This window comes from Protomyctophum bolini, assembly GCF_963924005.1.
Source record: "Protomyctophum bolini genome assembly, chromosome: 22".
NCBI lineage: Eukaryota > Metazoa > Chordata > Actinopteri > Myctophiformes > Myctophidae > Protomyctophum > Protomyctophum bolini.
Window position 1 is genome coordinate 12,695,591 of NC_137883.1, and position 19,668 is coordinate 12,715,258.

The following is a 19,668-nucleotide window of genomic DNA, read 5'->3' on the forward strand; positions in this document are numbered from 1 at the left end:
TTCCTAGCTTGTCTCGGAAGTGGTCTGGGGCAGGAAGAGGGGTAGAGAAGGAGCACAAAACCCATATGTCAGTGTCCAGAGCAGAGAGTGCTAGGGGGGAGAGAGAGAGAGAGGGCATGCCATGGAGTGCCACTCGACCGCATGGCTAAACAAAACCCATCTCATTCCAGGAGACAACAACAACAACAACAACAACGAACGCAGAGCGGCGGAGGAGATGGAGGCAAGAACCAGAGTCAACAACAGCAGCAACCATCACTGCAGCAGCAGAGGGACCAACAGCTGTCCCCACAACAACAGCAGCAGAACTCACCGGAGCAACCAGGAGACAGCCGGAACAACGGCAGCGGACGGCCCCCTCGTGGTGGCGGGGGGCGCCAGGGGGGCCCGCCGCCGCACCACGGCTACAGCCAGAACCGCCGCACCTGGCACCACAGCCAGAAAGGACAGGGTCACCACGGACAGACGCACCTCACTGGTGACAAAGGACTAACCCCCAGAACCACCAAAGAGACCGGCGAGAATGTCAAGGAGCCCGGCCCATCGCCGCCGCGGGAGCCTAGAGGCGGCGGCGGCGTCAGGGGTCCCGGCGAGTCGCCCACGTCCGCATTGACGGAGTGGAAGGAGTGCGTCGCCACCAGCCCGCCGGGGAACAGGGAGGCGGGCGAGAGCCAGCTGGACCGGCCCCAAATCAGCCTGCTGCAGTCCTCCAAGGAGAGGCTGAGAGGCAGGCTAAAGGACAAGGTAGGAGGAAAGCTGCTTACTGCGTGTCAGTCTGCATTACTGCAGTCAGCACGCACGCGCGCACGCACACACACACACACACACATGTACAGTACTGTACACACATGTTTTTATTACTGTAGTTGTGAGGACATAAAAACGGCATTTTATAAATGCAGTTTTTTTTTATCCGAAGTCGGGCGCCCAAAACAGCCGATCTACAAGCTCGTAAAGCGACACGCTGCTTGTAGTTCGGCTATTTTGGGTACAACCAACACACACGTCTTACTAGTCGTGAAAATGTGCATTTCCACTGAATTATGTTCAGTCACACCCACAGACATGCAGACTCAGATCATCAAACATTAATCTTTGCTTTGTTCATTGTGTTACTATTCACACACACGCACGCATGCACGCACACACAGATTGTGTATTTTAGCATGAAGAGGGTAGAGGTGTTCCCACGGAGGAGCTAAAGTAGCTGAAGCAGCATTAGCTAAGAGTCTTTGATGTTTTCCTCTTGGTGTGTTAAGTTAGCTAGCCACCTGCTGTTAGCTTCCTCACTTCCTCACTGCAAACCCTTAAACCACCAGGTTTGTTTTGGTAATTCTGGCTCCCCTGCTGACCTAGTAGGGCATGTGGTTCTCAAACTAGAACAAAACAACGTTCCCAAAGTGGGAGGCCCAAGTCCAGGGAGCGGCAATGCATAAGGGGTAGAGTGACCGGATGGGAACCGCAAGGTTCCCAGTTCGAAAAGTCAACCTTACAATGGTTTTACAAGGAAATTAGCCAGGGATAGGTTACCCAAAAAGCAAACCTTCACTCAATACAACAGTAAATCAGTAAATTCACACAGACACAGAAGAACTCAGTTTGATTTGTTTGTATTGATGATTCCAGCCCACACCCAAAATCCAGTCCAGTTTCCCAGGTACCACAGTAGTAGCGTTCACACTTCACAGACACTAATATATATATATATATTATATATATATATATATATATGCGCTGACGTTAGTCTGTGTGAGTACTGGGATGTACGTGGACATGAATACTTGTGGTGGTGTGAGTGGGTGCCTGTGTGCGATAGCCGATCGCTACAGTAGATCTATTTTTCAACAGCTAAGTTAAGCTATAAGGTGACACAGATCTGTCTGTCTGTCTGTCTGTCACTCTCTCTCTCTCTCTCTCTCTCTCTCTCTCTCTCTCTGGGTCAGGAGGAGGTGGGTGCGGAGCGGGCCACCTCCATGCCCCAGCGCATGGACCGGCTGGTGGAGCTGCTGAACATCATGAGGAGCAACGGCAGCGGCGTGGAGCGCCAGCTGGCCTCCTTCATGGAGGAGGCGCAGGGGGAGGCGCAGTCCGAGGAGACCCTGTCCGAGGTGCGTCCGTCCCCCCTCCCAGCCGTCATGTGATCTCATCTTATCTAGCCTGTATGGCTAATTAAGTTAATTGCTTATTGATGTTTACAGCCCTGGTGTCAGTGTGTGAGGGGCAGTGGTGTCCTTGAGGGGCTTCCAAACTGACCCTTAGAAGTCTGTAACTCCGACAGTATGTATGGGGTCCGTTTGGTTCCGTTTGTATACTGCTACTGATCTACTCCATTTCTCCGTGCAGGTGGTTAGCACCATCTACTCCAAAGCTGTGTCGGACCGGAGCTTCGCCGCCACCGCCGCCCGGCTCTGCGACAAGATGGCGCTCTTCATGGTGGACGGCACCAAGTTCAGGTCCCTGCTCCTCAACATGCTGCAGGTGAGATGCATCATGGGACACAGGGTGGTGGTGGGGGCACAAAACAACAACACCGGGTTGAAAAGTGGTTAATGTTCAATAAATCTTCAGAAAAAGCCATAACGCACGCACACGTGCATGTGGCCGTGTGTGTGTGTGTGTGTGTGTTGCTTTTTAAATATCAGTGGGTTAATGAAGAAGCCCTGGAACGGTGGCTTGAGAGACACTGACTAGACTTATTTCAAAACTGGGCTTGGAAAATGCCACGGGAGGCCTTGTTAGTTGTGAGCTTGTAGATCACTTTGTGCCACGCTGCGAGCTTGTGCATCTGCTATTGGACATTTTTGAAAAATCTTGAAGGTGTTTGAAAAGGGCATTTGTAGAAGCGACCTCAGCAGGTCTTAATGGGTTAAGGTGCCGGTATGTAAGTTCCAGTCACAAATCGGTCATGAAAACACGGACTCCACCACCACAGCTGCCCTTTAGCCCTCATTTATATTTATCAGTGTCACGCGCCGTCAGGACGGGTGACGGTGCGTGACACTGACTGCGTGTCCGACTGTAAATCTGCCATCTCTCCTCCACCTCCTGCTCCCATCCTGCTTACAGCTCCTCACCCAGAGTGGCATGGATCAGTGCCTCCGTCGCTCCCTTCCTTTATCCCCTCATCCCTCACTCCTTTTCTAAATGCCAGATAGATAGCTACAGTATGCCCCACGCACACACACACACACACACACACACTGCCGCTGGTTTCCTTCTGATGACACGCAGACTTAAAATGTTAACCCACCTGCTGCATCGCCACACTTTTACCCTTTCACCTCCTTCCCTTTCTGCTGTCATTATTCTCATATTTGCTTGCATTGCATAGTTGCCGATACTATACCGTATACTATGGCCGATATTTTGTCCTAACCGCTATATGGATTTGAGTGTGGTCAGCCACACTCTACCTGTTCTGTCTTTGAGTGTGCTCAGCCACACTCTACCTGTTCTGTCTTTGAGTGCCGTCAGCCACACTCTACCTGTTCTGTCTTTGAGTGTGGTCAGCCACACTCTACCTGTTCTGTCTTTGAGTGTGGTCAGCCACACTCTACCTGTTCTGTCTTTGAGTGTGCTCAGCCACACTCTACCTGTTCTGTCTTTGAGTGTGCTCAGCCACACTCTACCTGTTCTGTCTTTGAGTGTGGTCAGCCACACTCTACCTGTTCTGTGTTTGAGTGTGCTTAGCCACACTCTACCTGTTCTGTCTTGATTAGACTCTGACCCCCTGCATATTGTTTGGGAGGTGCTGTACAGCAGGTCTAACAGAAGAGAGAGTTTACAATTCAACACTCATCCTATCTATCCTATCATATGAAGGAATCTCTGTCTGTCTGAATACGTTTTTCTCCTCAGTGGTTTCACCAACCAATGTAAACTAACACACAGGCATTCACCATTGCCATACGACAGTGACGAAGCATGTTTTTCCACTTTCACAAATGTAACTTAAATATAGTTTTTGTGAGTTCTGCAGAGTTTGGTGGTTACTGCAGGGCTCTGTTGTCACGCTTACGTTCCTGCAGGCTATGGGATATCCTTCACATTTTTCAATCCCATTTTGTCTTTGCTTCTGGTAATGATCCGCTAAACGGATCATTACCTCTGTCTGTCTGTGCGTGCGTGCGTGCGTGCACAGTTGTCATCTGGTTGTCAAGTACGGCGGTTGTCTGTTTTGAATGTGTGTGTGAGGCCTGTGAAGTTTCCCTGTAAGAAGTGTGTGTGATGCTTGTCACCCCAGTGTTACAACCTCACTGGGCTCTATAACCTGGTGTGTATGTGTGTGTGTGTGTGTGTGTGTGTTACTGTACAAGACATTATGACAAAAGCTGTTTTCTGTAAATCACATCTATCCCAAAACAAATTCAATTCATACTTTGTTACTGATTTTGCACGTACACAGCATCTCCTCTCTCAAACACACACACACACACACACACAGACAGACACACACACACACACACACACACACACACACAGACAGACAGACAGACAGACAGACAGACAGACAGACAGACAGACAGACAGACAGACAGACAGACACACACACACACACAGACTGAGCCTGTGCATTTCTTCCCCCCAACAGAAGGACTTCTCTTGTCGGGAGCAGCTGCAGCAGCGTGACGTGGAGAGGTGGCTGGGCTTCATCACCTTCCTGTGTGAGGTGTTTGGGACCATGAGGAGCATCGCAGGAGAGCCCTTCAGGGTGCTGGTCTGTCCCATCTACACCTGCCTGCGAGAGGTTGGTGTTCTCAATGTCACAGTGTCCCAAAGTCACACACAGCTACACCTGCCTATGAGAGGTTGGTGTTCTCAATGTCAGTGTCCCAAAGTCACACACAGCTACACCTGCCTATGAGAGGTTGGTGTTCTCAATGTCACAGTGTCCCAAAGTCACACACAGCTACACCTGCCTATGAGAGGTTGGTGTTCTCAATGTCACAGTGTCCCAAAGTCACACACAGCTACACCTGCCTATGAGAGGTTGGTGTTCTCAATGTCACAGTGTCCCAAAGTCACACACAGCTACACCTGCCTGCGAGAGTTTGGTGTTCACAATGTTACAGTGTCCCAAAGTCACACACAGCTACACCTGCCTGCGAGAGGTTGGTGTTCTCAATGTCACAGTGTCCCAAAGTCACACACAGCTACACCTGCCTGCGAGAGGTTGGTGTTCTCAATGTCCGAAAGTCACACACACACACACACACACACCTACACTTGCCTCCTACTAGACTCTAGTCAGTGGTTCTATATCTGTGGGTCGGGACCCGGTCCCCACATGGTTTTGGGACGAAGGTAAAGTAAAGACTATTACTGCATCAAAAGTAATGATGATTAGGATTTGTACTGTATCTTCATGTCGCTAGCTTCCATCGACAATGGATGTGAAACTGTAGCTTTGTATCTGCCAGTGTGAACGCTTCATCTCAGTAAAACCTCTGATCTACACCATCATCTACAGTACGTGCCAAGTTCAGAGTTCATCGTTCGGTTTGCGGTTTTGAGTTGGCGTTTAGTGCTGTATACTCACCTCTCTTTAGTATATCAAACATCTTCAAAGCCTTCTGTATGGGGATCCTCTCCACCTACAAACCGGTTCCCTTTCTACTCGCCGCGTACAGATGTCGGACAGATGAACCTGAAACCTGAAACCACAATGACCCGGCTCACTTCCCTTTTTTAAAAGAAACACGCTTCCTTCTTTTTGGTCAAAGCCAGTCTAGACGTTTTGATACCGCAGTGGGTGGTGGTCCAGACAGACAGACGGTAAAGCTCCGGACTCTCTGTTCAGTTCCCATCTGTACAAACCTTGTATGTCCACTGTCCAAAACGGTTCCTTTTTTATAATTATCTTTAAAAGCATTTGAAAATAGTGAAAAGAGCAGATCTACAAACGAGCTTGTAGATCTGCTATTTTCAATTCAAAGGAGCTATGTCACATGTTATATATAGAAGGTAAACTTTGACAGAAAAAGACTCGCTCACCGTATAGAAAATAGAAGTAAAATTCCTTAGACTGAGACTTAAGAAGAAAAATAATCCTTTTATTTTATCATGCTCATAAAGTGCTCTGTGCTCAAAGTGCAATTAAAAAGCAAACGTTGGCCCAGGCGGTGGCGTAACCGTCTGGGCACCCGACTGGTAATCCAGTCGCAGTGTGCCGCGGGTTCGACTCCCGAGCCCGACACGGCCTTTACTGCATGTCTTCCCCCATCTCTCTCCCGTTTCCTGTTAGCCTACTGTCTGTCCCTTCAAAAAACCAATAAAAGGCGTAAGCCGCAAAAAAAATAGCAAACGTTTCTGTCCTAAGACCTTCGTCAGTGCTATAGCTGTATATATTTATATATAGCACTGACGAAGGTCTTAGGACCGAAACATTTACCGCTACCGTAGTCAAGTTTGGACGAAGGACAGTTTTCTCAGTGCTTCAATATATAGAAGGTATAAAGCTTTTTGAAACAAACTGCACCGAGCTTTTGCAGTCATTTTGGTAAAAATGGCAGCGTTTTTTCTCAAAACGATTTAAATGGTATACAAAACAAGTTTAAAAGTACCAGCTCTGTTTGCATGTGTACAGTAGGTTACTATTTGCCATTTTCACTGTTTAAATGACACTCTTTTATGACGAAGTAGGGCATTCATTTAGGGAAAAAAACCCAACCTAAAACATTGGAGATGCAATGTTTCTACCCGACAGCAACGATATCCACAAAATATACAATGTTTCCGACAGATGAGTTTATTAGAGAAGACGAGCTTTGAAAGCTGAGATCTGAGAATTTTAACCCCGAAGAGAGTTCAAATGGAACCAATTACGGGTCCTTTGGTGTTAAATGAAATAGTTAGGTTTCTCTGCGCAGCAGAGTGGAGTTACAGTGGGTAATGTATTTACCTGAGCCACAGGAAACGGGAGCAGGACAGGAGACAGAGAGACGGCACAGTGAGTGAGCAGAGAAAATCAGACCGTGGTTGAAATATCATTTATAGAGGTGATGATAATCGTCAATGCCGGAGGCCCTGTGCCGGAGGCCATGTCTTTGCCAAGTTGGCTCACACCACACAAACACAAACACACACACACACACACTACTTGTATTTAACAAATATTCACACAGTCGCACAAACACACACGATTGAGGCAATCCACTATCGATTACCTCAATTTTATTCGATTATAATGGTGAATTAGCATTTCATTAAGTTATCCTAATTAATATAGCGATCAAATACTAACTAAGCATTAGTACAGTGCCTTCCTCTTTTTTCTTTTTAATATAATCTTTTAAATGCGGCCTAACCAGGAGATTGTCATTAACCTATTATGAGCTGAGGACGATTCTAGAAATTCTTCTTTTTAATTTGCTCTGAGAAAGGCTGATTGCCGAAACGCATTATTTAGCGTTCTCAATGAAATGAGAAACGGGATCTGAGCCAGTCTTGCATCTTTTATTTTGGAGTGCCGCTTTTTCCCACTTTGGTGGTTTACGATTGAAGTTATATTTATAGCTGAGTACCCACTGCCTAAACTTAGGACAGCACACCTACCTTTCTTTCTTTAGCCCATTTTGGGCGGGAACCCCTTTTGGTGTTTTGAACATTATGTTATAATTTAGCTATTGAAAAATAGCAGATCTACAAGCTCGTAGCTTGTAGGTCTGCTATTTTTGAAAAATGGTGAAAATATTTATTTCAGAAAACTGGAGGATTTAGAAGAGTTTTATTTTATTTTGAGGTCAGGCCTACATGGGTTAGACGATTCTCCAAATGTCTTCTAAATGGTAACGGTTTTCTCAAAAGAAATGATGCATCAGTGGTGCTCAAAGTTTTTGTATTTGGCCACCGATCCCCATCTCAAAATAACTGCGATCCGCTCATTTGTTGTTCCCTGCCCACACACACACTCCCAACACATCTACGTTGTTAACACGGACCCATATTCATTAGCCTTAACACAAACACTACATCTGTTCTGTTGCTATGAAACTGCCCATATAATGTTACCATTTAGCTTCTAGATAAAAACAGTGTCTCCACATCAACATGGTCCAAAACATTAAGCTTGCATTAAGATTAGGATAAGATTCTAGATGAGCTTGATTTTAATTGAGAAAATCCATGTCAATCGCATTGAAGACATTAGTCACCCTTCAAATGAAACGTCACCATTTTTAGATTCTACCTTTTTCGTTATATCTATCTTTGATCTTTGATCAGCTTTGATGTCAAGCGTTTTTTTTAGCATACTTGAGTTGGTGTACAGCATGTCTGCTTTTAACCACTTACAGTAGGGCCACTTCACCCATTGTCAACCTATCTTCATATACTGGTCCACAATAATGCTTATGGTAGTACTATTTCTGTCTGCGTCTCGGCGGAGGGCTGTGGACAGTTCAGAAACCTGCCTACCAGTGACATCATTGGTAGGTAAGATTTCAACCTTTTTTTATATTTGATTTTATTAGTCATATAAACGGAAGTTATTGTAAAACAAGAATGACTCTCAGTCATAAGTAACTGCCACGTGCAACAAGCTCTTGTAGTGCCCGTTTTCATTCGTTTTTCACTCACTGTGTTTTGTTATGGTTGTCCTCTAGCTCCAGCTAGCTCATAACATTAGCTTCTGTTGTCACTCACTCTGCGTTGCGGTGTTCAGAGTATGGGTTTTTATGCCGTTGGAGGCAGCCAATCAGGAATTGGTCGTCACTAAAGTCGCCACTAAAGTCAGCTTTACGTCGTCAGTAGTGGTGGGTGTAAATGTAGTCCAGGCGCTTTTCGAGCACCTGGCAAAAAATAATGTCACTGGTACGCAGAACAGAATGTCACTGGTACGCAGAACAGAATGTCACTGGTACGCAGAACAGAATGTCACTGGTACGCAGAACAGAATGTCACTGGTACGCAGAACATAATGTCACTGGTACGCAGAACAGAATGTCACTGGTACGCAGAACAGAATGTCACTGGTACGCAGAACAGAATGTCACTGGTACGCAGAACAGAATGTAACTGGTACGCAGAACAGAATGTCACTGGTACGCAGAACAGAATGTCACTGGTACGCAGAACAGAATGTCACTGGTACGCAGAACAGAATGTAACTGGTACGCAGAACAGAATGTCACTGGTACGCAGAACAGAATGTCACTGGTACGCAGAACAGAATGTAACTGGTACGCAGAACAGAATGTCACTGGTACGCAGAACAGAATGTCACTGGTACGTAGAACAGAATGTCACTGGTACGCAGAACAGAATGTCACTGGTACGCAGAACAGAATGTCACTGGTACGCAGAACAGAATGTCACTGGTACACAGAACAGAATGTCACTGGTACACAGAACAGAATGTCACTGGTACGTAGAACAGACATTATAGTGAGGATCAGTTATATGAAGATGAGTTGAAAATGGGTGATGTGCGCCTCTAATTAAGTGTGGGCCTATGTGACGCGTTGTGAGCTTGTAGATTGGATGTTTTCGCACATTTTTATTTTCTTTCAAAAATTTGCCCAAAATGGGGATGACAGAGTCAATGCTGTACCATGCCGATCTGGTACATCGTTTAAAAAAAGAGTCAATTCATGTCCAGGCCTTGGACGAGCATTGAGCATTTCTGCATTTTTGGAACCACATCACAACACGCAAGCGTTGCAAAAAAAAAAATGAAAACACAAGATGATCTTTCTCAACTCCTTGCCTGGGTTTCCTGTGAATCCACCGCATGTTTTCCAATGCTTGTTAGGTTTGGCAGAGCAGCGCTCTGAGAAACAATGATGAAGACTAAACCTGTTCTACAGGGGAATGGGGTTTTCCTTTCTGGCAAAGCCCTGTATTATTTAGTCCTGTGTTTATCTGGCACGCCAGCATCCAGGGAAGTGAGTAGGTACGAACAACTTGGCTGTTTGAGTCTTGTGCGTGAGTGCGTGCGTGCGTGTACTTTCACTTGCATTTCTGAGGGCCAAATGTCCCAACAAGTCTAGTAGAATTTCTGAAATGGAGATTGTGAGGACCATGTTCCTGGTCCTACAAGGAAAATAGATTTGGGCAGTTATACATAGAATTATGAAAAGATTTGGGTTCGATTTCGGGCTAACATTAGACATTTAGAGGTTAGGAATAGAGGCTTGGGGTGCACGCGTGTGTGTAAACACTGCTCATACAGAATTAAGGAAGGGTTTAAATGCTTGTTGATTAGCTCTTTCCCCTGGCCGAACACCTGGCTTGCTGCCTTCATGCCAGTTTGATGTCTTGCAGGAAAATAATATTTATCATAAGGATTAGCAGCATTAGTCATGTGTCTAATCCTGTTCATGTGGCATCCATTCAAATGTGTTTCAATAAAACATCTTCCGAAACGTATTAGGTTTATTCACGCGCCGTGTTAGGACCTTATGACGTCGCTGTCGGATGGAAATCGTGCATGTCCGAAACTGTTCCTTATTATTGTAAAATAATTATATATTTTAAGGTAGTGAAAATAGCTAATCAACAAGCTAGATCGGATAAAGTGGATTCCAGGGACTCTCTCTCCTGTAGTGCGGTCCAGATGAACCCTTTACAGGTGTGTAACTCTTGACGGTAGACAACAGGTCCATTTGGTTCCATTTGTATGTCAGATTTCAGGGGACACCTTGCAATTTAAAAACAGTTTTAGAACCCCCCAACGTTCATCGTATGATGAAGTAGGGCATTCGTTTACGGGATAAAAACTGAGATACAAGGTTTGGTTTGGGTTCCGTCTGTCGCCTTGTGTAATCTGTGGTTTTTTTAAATGGTGTCCTATCTTGTCAACTTGCAGCTGTTGGAGTCCACAGATGTGAAGGAAGACGCGGTCATCTGCTGTTCCATGGAGGTATGGACTCACACACGTCATCATCATGATTTCATATCATTTATATTAGTCATCATCAATTTAATTAACAAAAAGGCAGAAACCTTGTATCTCCACATTTCTTGTTTTGTTTGCCACATATTTACCCTTGTGAGCTTTCAGATTGGCTATTTTCACTGCTTTTGAAAGGAAAATAATACAAATGTCTTGTCTATAGTGCCCAAATGTGGGACTATTCCCTAGTCCCAAGTTCTAGCATCTATCTTTAAATATATATATATATATATATATATATATATATATATATATATATATATATATATATGCTATCTAAAATTCGAAATAACGTGTTTAACATTGTGATCCGACACATACATTACATACAGTACATACACCAGACAGACACATGGGTCTGGATCTCTTCCAAACCCATCATCTGTGCTGCCGTTAAACATTAATGTCACCTCCCTCGACGGATTAGAGGAAAAACATGGCAGATGTCAGCAAACAGCTCCTCTTCCCTTACTATACATACTGTATGCGACCATTGACTCGCCATATTGGTTGCACATGCAGGCAGTGTACACGCACGCACCACACTGATGGCCAAGGCACAATTATTACATAATCACAATTATTTTCAATGTTACAATAATGTTCAACGGCAGAAACACAAATCGTTCATCGCAGTTATTTGAGCGACAATTAGACGTCAAGTGAAATGTCCTAATCGTGACAGCCCTGGTGCGCGTCTCTATATGTGACAGTGACAGACGGAGTGTCAGCCATGCTGACGTTGTCCACATGATTGTCATTGAGATGACTCGTCTCGTCAGTACATCTGTTACATGTATAAGTCAATCATGCTTTGTATGCTGCACATTTCATACAGCATACACAATTAAAATAACTAGATTGTGTACCGGTATATACAGTGCAATAAAAGCAATGACAATAAGTTAAGAACTATAGGTACTTACTCATAGGAGACATTTAAAGTTAATTCAAATTAATCTCATTTTGGTCCTTTTCCCTTTTTTCCCTTTTTTGGAACATTTTAAGAAAATTTATTTTATTGACCTTTATTTACTCAGGGAAGACCTTCAAGGATGCCCTGAATATAATATAATCACAACATAATAGAACAAAACAATTACATTTTAAATAAAGTGCAATACAAATAACATCACACATGACAAGAATCACAAATGAGGGCTACTCAAGCAGGTGCGGTGCTTACAGTACGTAATGCATCCTCATGTCCGCACTGCGAGCTTGTACGGCTGCTATTTTTGAACATTTTTAGAAAAATCTTGAAAGTGTTTGAAAAATGTTGAATACTTTAGAATTACGAAAAGGTTTGAGAACTAGTCATTTAGAAGGCATTTGTGGAATCGACCTCGGGGTCTTCTTAACGGGATACATCCTGTTTCTCCTTCCAGTTGCAGAGCACGGGGCGTCTCCTGGAGGAGCAGCTCCCGGAGATGATGACGGAGCTGCTGGCGGCGGCCCGCGACAAGATGCTGTGTCCCGCCGAGTCCCAGCTGACCCGCTCGCTCCTCATGGAGGTCATCGAGCTGCACGCGCACCGCTGGACCCCGCTGGAGGCCCTCACCACACAGTACTACAACCGCACCATACAGAAGCTCACCAAACCCACCGCATAGGACCACCCATGGACACCCCACCCAATAGGCTCTGTGCTCAGCAGAGTCACCGCATAGGACCACCCATGGACCCCCACCATAGGCTCTGTACTCAGCCGCCGCATTGGAAATGAATTGGTGGCCCTTCTCTGCTTCCTTATTAAGAGTCTCTGTTCCATTTAGTGTACGTTTTTAATTTCAAGGACCCCCTAACTCATAATGAAAGTGTCCAAATGGAACCATTTGGTTCCAAGCACGCTTGAGTGATCCATTTCAGTTAAAGGCTCTCTCTAGGTCGTCCTCTCGGTTCTCCATACATCTGGCCAGTTCGTTGGTGCTTTGCGCTCCTGCATCGTTCTTGAGTACATCCACGTATGTTACTGTAAGATGTCCTCTTGATCGATGCCCATGTGTTGGTTTCCACAGCACCAATTTGCTGAGTGGCAGTTGTCCTGCTAGTGTCATTCTCCTGGCTGCTATTGTCTGGCTCACCCTCTTGGTACATACAGGATCTTGTTGGTAACATGTACACTCTTGCTGATAAGTACTGCATGCAAAGGCCGTGTGTAATTTTCTAGGAATGTTCCTTTATAGAAGAGGTTTCATAGAATTCAGCCATAAAAAGTCCATATAGTAGTAGGTAAGTCGATATTGTTTTATGAGAATATTTCAAAACTCCAGTCCATACTGGAATTGTTTTAGAAGACTCCTTGGGTTTGATAAAAGTTCCCTGTAATGATGAGATAGGGATGATTCGTTTTTTTGGAGAATGCGCATCTCTTTCCACTTTGAATCTGCCGTCTCAGGTGACGGAAAATTGTGTATGATTGTTTTGACTCAGAGTACAGGGCCATTTGGAACCCACTCAAGGACACTTTGAGGCCCACTGGTGTAGCAGAGTGTTTCCAGTGAGCCAACATGCACAATAATAATAATAGACCAGAATGGAACAGAGCCTTAATTAGTATCATCGGTAACACCTGTGAAGGAAGTGTGGAAGGGGCCCAATTTCTCTCCAAAATGGCTGCTGTTCATAGACCCTCTATAGAGGGGCCAGGACTACCACAGAAAGCCCGCCTCCACCACCACTACCGCATAGGAACAGAGCTTCCTAGAGCAGTGGTTCTCGAGATTTTTTTTTTTTTTCCCCAAGGACCTCCAGTTTGCTAGGCATTTGAACACAGACCCCCGTAACGCATGGAGTGTGATATATAAACACCTCGGGGTAAGGAAACATCCCGTCACCCCATCAGTAAAGATGCTGCGAGTAACCTTTAAACATTTGGTTCGTCTCACATGAAACCTTATCCTATCCACAAGATTAAAGATAAAAGTGCAATACTATATACACGATATGCCACCGTGACACTTATTACACGTACAGTAGATGGGTTCACTGCTCTGAGATTCCAGATTCAAAGAAACTTTTATTTGAATTGGTGTGTTCTTGGCTTAAACAAAAAGATACAATATAACATATAGTGTAAAACATTTTATTTAAATAGCTTTTATAAAATAAAATAAAATCCCACAATGAGATGTCGTCTCATTGCCACGGTCTAATGAAATAAGCCTTCTTAAAAATAAATAAGAATTTAAAACTAAAACAACATCTTAAATAATCAATGCACAAAGATCATCAATACGTGGATGTGTGATTTACCGCTATGTCAGCGGTTGTCTGCATAGAGGCTTTTAAAACCATCAAACACAGACATTTACAAAGAACAGACACTCTTCACCCATGGCCAGTAGGGGCGCCCTTGACCACACGGTGACTAGTGAGGGGACGGGACAGAAAGGGAGGGGGGGGGGGGTGCTATGCAGACGACAGCGAGGTCACGACATGCGTGGGAGACGGGGAGGGGACGGAGGTCAGCATGTCCGTAGGGAGGAGAGGGAGATCTTTCCTTCAAAGATGAAGGGATGGGGGTGTTCCACGTCAGTCTGTCCCTTTGTGTTCATCTGACCCCCCCCTCTTCCAGCCTGTGTCTCTCTCCATCCAGGCCCTCTTCCAGCCTGTGTCTCTCTCCCTCCCCCTCTCTCTCCATCCAGGCCCTTGGGGGTCCCGTCTGTGTGGCTGATAAAAGAGAGAGCAGACTCCCAGGGCCACGGCGCAGGTCAAAGGGTCCCCCGCTTGCCAGGGCCTTGAGCTCCAGAGCAGCCTTTGTCCTCCCGTCGTCCTCCCCCCAGCATGGAGTCCTTTGTGTGGGACTGAGACAGTATAGGAGGGCCTGTAGGCCCGGCCATGGCTGGGCTGAGCTGGGCTGGAGGGCTTCTGGCTGGCAGGGGAAGGGTGACAGATGGCGACTGGAGCCCCCCCATGGGACGACACACTCCTGTTAACGCCCCACCCCCCAGTGCGTCATCTAATCCAGTGATTTATCAACCTTTTTTAATTTCAAGGAGCCCAGTGTGCTATGCAATGGACCACAGACCCCCATAACTCCTGAGAGTGTACAACATTTGGTTCCATTTGTACAGTTTCTGGCCGGTAAGATCAATCATTTAGCCGACAAACTGTTCAACCTTTTACTCTACACTCGCATGTTTTGAGGACATCACATCAACATTGAAAATGGCTGAAAATAGCCCCAGTGACATCGCCACACAACTAAATATAAAATAGGGAAAACTCTTAATCCCGACCCCTAAACCTAACCTAAATGAAAAAATAAATAACCTAAATCCCAACCCGGCCTTAATCTTTTCCTAATTGTTCATCTTAATAAAATACAATATTTTTTTAAACCAGAAAACAAACCATTTTCTCTTGTATGGACCAGGACAATTTCCCTCATAATGTCTGCTTTGTTTCTACTATACTCGTGGGGACATTTGGTCCTCACAAGTATAACAAATACAGTACACACACAGCTCACTGGGGGATTCCTTGTTTTTGTTCATTAGCTACGGTGGGGTTTGGGGAGGCATTTAATTTCCTCCGTGCTTTGTCCACGCTTTTATCTTCAGTATCTATTTTATTATTATATTTTTTAAATCATGTATTGTTTCTATTGTCAACGTGTTACTATGATTGTGTGAAACTCATCTTTATAAGATTTACAAAAACAAGTACGTATGAGATATTCTAGAAGTAGGCCTTATTGCACAGAATGGATTTGTTTTGCACTGTTATGGGGCTTTCTGCTTTTTGAAAGTTGGAAATACACACAGAAAGAAAAGAAGGCAAAAAGAAAAGATCGTATTGAAAGTTGAAACGGTGGTCGTGGGTTAGAATTTCAAAAGGAAAAACCTTGGATGTGAGAAACATGCGGTAGCGAAGGTTTTGGACGTGTGAGAGATTAGTGGCCTTGTCTAAACTACCCATATTTGTACGAGCATCCTTGTTTTTTTTGGGGAGGACTGGCTGAGAACGTACTCTTTGACACTGTGCTCACTGGAAAAAAACAAAAAAATTCAGCAAAAAAAAAAGAAATGCTAAAAAGAAGAAAAAAAGCATGGCCCACAAGACACAGTGAAACGCTTCTCCCCAAGTTGTTCTCCCTCTATTCAAGCCATTCCTTGCAGTGGACATTTTGCAAGTCTTTTTGTTTTTTGACCGTATAACCCATTTTTTGTTTTTTGCTTTGTTTTTAGGGGAGAACGGATAAAGCATTAACCTGTGTATATTTGAGGACTTGTTATAATAATTATGAACATTATTAGCTACCGTAATTTCCGGACTATAAGGCGCACCTGAATATAAGCCGTACCAGCCAAATTTAGGGAAAATCCCAAATATGTATAAAAGCCGCACCGGACTATAAGCCCCAGGTGGCCCCCTAGTGGCCGTTTCGTTAGCTCAGAGCCTTAGATGGCTCTGCGTTAGCTGTAAAAATCCATAGATTAGCCGCACCGTTGTATAAGCCGCAGGGTACAAATCATGGGTAAAAAGTCGCGGCTTATAGTCCGGAAATTACGGTACTCCTGTGTGATTCTCAAGCCCCGATTTCTACTTCGCCGCATGACGGCGATGCTCGCCGAAAAGGGTTTATTTGTAAACCTTTGTAAATGGGTTGTTTTGGGCCGGGGCCACCGCCGTGCGGCGGAGCGCAAGTCGGAAACGTCATTCTGGCTGAGCTGCTAATTTGGCGTGTGTGCTATGATACCGATGTACAAGCCGATCAATCCTGTACCGTTTGTGAATGAGTTCTGTGTCTAATCCATCATGCAGTTGCAGTATATTTGCGAGTGTTTAAAAAGGAAAAGAAAAAAAGGATTGAGAAAAGGATGTAGGAAAGGGCCTCATGCAACACAGAGGGCTGTTTAGTTTAGATATTGGATTGTGTGGCTGTAGGAAAAGGTGGCCTTCATGAACTTCCGAAAGAGTGGCCGTTGTACCATTTTGGTCAGATTAATGCTAAGGAACCGGGACTCCTATCAGGCATTATCTTATGTTAAAGGCATAGCATGTAACTTTCCCCTGAGTTTACATAACAAAACTGTATGTATATATGTATTTTGCCTGCAGAAACATGCTGTGTTTTGGATTTGTTTTGGTTGCCTAAAAACGTCCCCGTCTACCAAAACAAGCGCCAAAGTACAGCGAGAGGGCAGTGTGTTCCTGCATGTACATACAGTAATCACCACCACACTGATACTACTCTGACTGCTGGTATAGACCAGAGGGAAATGATTGGTAAGAACGTTACAACGTTACAACTTCACTGTTTTGTAAAACGGGGCACAGTTGCATACTAAATGCCTTTAAATTGCTGGGAGGGTAAAGGGAGGGGTCATCCCACACATTCTCACGCAGTAAAATCACCAGCGTTAACTCTGAGTGTACAAATGGAACCTTACGACTCCAGTCCATTTGGTTCCATTTGTACACTCAGAAATCCTGAGGGTTTTGCCGTGTACATGTTGTATATGTTACTGTACGATTGGGAAACCTGTCTGATTGAAGCAGTGCACGTTTTCTTCGAGTTGACCTCCCCCGCTCCAAAAAAAGAAATGATGTCTTGGACGTACCGAGACTAGGGGGTAGGGGGATGGGGGTGGGGGGGTCGATGACTTCCCATTCTGTCCCTGTCGGTACATAATTTGGACGGCGCTGAGTCTCGGCACGGCGACTCGCTCGCCTGAGCTCGCGCGGTGCCTCTCGCGGCTCAAGTCGCCTTCAGACGGCGCGTGAAAACGTCGGTGAAAACGAGCGCACCTTCTTCAATCTGACTGGTTTTCCAATCACACTGACACACACACGACACACACAAACACGACACATGCATATGAATTATATTTAGTTTTCCCATTGATTCTCTCTGGGCAGTTTTTAATGTATTATTTGTAATTATAATTTTCTCTTATCTTGTATCAAGAATCCAGGATCCTGTGTAGTTGAACACGCCCTGAAGGAATAGTTACATGAATATTGGGCTGTGTTTGAACGTTGACATTGAACCTCTTTTTTTTTTTTTTTTTTGTGGGATGGCATACTGCCTAATGAGGTTATGATTCCATTGTGTTATTATAATATTTGTTTTGCTTTGTTTTTATCTCTAGGTTTCTATGAATTTTAGCTCAAATGGTGACATATATGCATATACAGTATATAAACTCACCAATTTAAAGGTGTCGTACCTGATATGTTTTGGTTAAAATAAGTGTTTAATAGATCTATATTCTGATAGTAATCCTTGGGTGTTTCTTAAGTAGCAGGGTGTCGCCAGCTCTGAAATTGGAATTGATGATGGGAAGAAAAGAGCAGACAACATTGGAACTGAAACAGTAGAACTTGGGAGCTGATGAATAGGCACCATCTCCTGATAAAAATGCATTTTATCATGTTTAGTAAAGAGCTGGAGAGAGACAGCTGTTGCTGAACACAATAGCAATGATTACTATCACTATATAGAGCTATGTGTTTTTAACAAAGCACTTTTGGTTTTAACCCAACAAAATGACACTTAAACCACCTTTTAAAATCAACTGAAACTTTAGTGATACCTAGCTTGCCGGTAGACTTGTGAGTGTGGGTATTGCCATGTTTTGGTTCACACAGAAAAGACACGCCTATCTATTGGCCAATTCCATTATGCAAAGAGAGGCTTGCTTTGGGTGTAGGACCCCCCCTTAACTCGTACCACACTGGACCCCCATCCAGTGTGACCTCTGACCCCGTAGCCCGGGTCAAGTGCGAAGTTTGAATGCGGCACGCCTTCATTAGCATATTTTCATGAATATATGAAATCCAGGCGGATCCAGTCCACACAAAGACAAGCTGTAGATTTGCAGGTGGGTTGTCTGTGAGCTCTTGTTTTGCTTTGTTTTTCTAAGCAATTGGAAAATAAATAATCCTAACGGGGGGTTGGAGAAAATGACGGATAAATGTGTGGATGTGTTCTCCATTTGTTTTTATTTTCATGAATACATACAGACAGTTGATTGTGGTTTTAATATCATGTATACTAAAATTAACGAGGACATAAACTGCATTGTTGCTACTGTCTTCAATCCATCTCTACTCTGAACATATAGAACTAATCTTAGCTACATTTTGAATTCCGGACTTTTACTACTTTTACTACAGAGTACTTCTGCATTGCAGTCAATACCTTTACTTAAGTAAAACCTGTAAGTAATTCTTCCACCACTGATTTTGTTTCATGTCCAATCTTCCCCCATGTGTGATTAGCCTACTTGAGCAGACAGAGAGAGACGGACCGTGGAGAGAGGGAGAAGGATTTATTCATTCATTCAACCTTTATTTAACCTCAACAACTGCAGCGATGGGAAGGAAAGACCCTTATTTTCACTGATCTCAAGTAAGTTACAGCGAAACGGCATAAAACAAAAGTGCAGCAAGATTAAAAGCTCTAGTTCTGAAAGGTGATAAATAAATGCATGTGCGTGTGTGTGTGCGTGTGTGTGTGTGTGTCCTGACCTATCAGGCCAGTGTTATCCATTGTGTGCGTCACACAAAAGCAGACTGCAGCTCAGCTGGCCTTGATGATAACCCACAGACTGGGGTAGTGTGGGGGACAAAGACAATTACACTTGCACACCAGTGTTCATTTCGTATGACGAAAAATGTTCGCCGACTACCTTTTTTTCACTGATGATAAACTAAATAAATACTAAGCTATGATGACTAAGACTAAAATATATTTTCAATTTAGTTAATGAATAAAAACTAGACTATTTGTTATAGACTAGAGGTACTAGTGGAGAAGAGAT

At 44.4% G+C, this 19,668-nt stretch overlaps 1 protein-coding gene and 1 long non-coding RNA gene across 6 annotated transcripts in view; one reads left to right on the plus strand and one right to left on the minus strand.

The window, feature by feature from the left end:
- The window catches only part of ctif (CBP80/20-dependent translation initiation factor), a 61,715-nt gene extending 45,790 nt beyond the window's left edge, over positions 1–15,925 (plus strand). For 2 of the 5 annotated variants that reach the window (XM_080756262.1, XM_080756266.1), the window contains 6 exons: positions 171–744; positions 1,944–2,108; positions 2,344–2,478; positions 4,592–4,747; positions 10,808–10,861; positions 12,283–15,925. In XM_080756262.1, the coding sequence (XP_080612388.1) occupies positions 171–744; positions 1,944–2,108; positions 2,344–2,478; positions 4,592–4,747; positions 10,808–10,861; positions 12,283–12,507 (1,309 nt within the window). In that variant the 3' untranslated portion in view covers positions 12,508–15,925. The remainder of the gene's footprint in view (positions 1–170; positions 745–1,943; positions 2,109–2,343; positions 2,479–4,591; positions 4,748–10,807; positions 10,862–12,282) is intronic. The other 3 variants (XM_080756263.1, XM_080756265.1, XM_080756264.1) reach the window with 2 other exon arrangements.
- Positions 13,636–19,454, minus strand: LOC308310134. The gene is made up of 2 exons (XR_013963463.1): positions 14,506–19,454; positions 13,636–14,472 (listed from the first exon to the last, which is right to left on the minus strand). It is a non-coding gene; the product is annotated as an uncharacterized lncRNA (long non-coding RNA).
- Between the last annotated feature and the right edge of the window lie 214 nt (positions 19,455–19,668).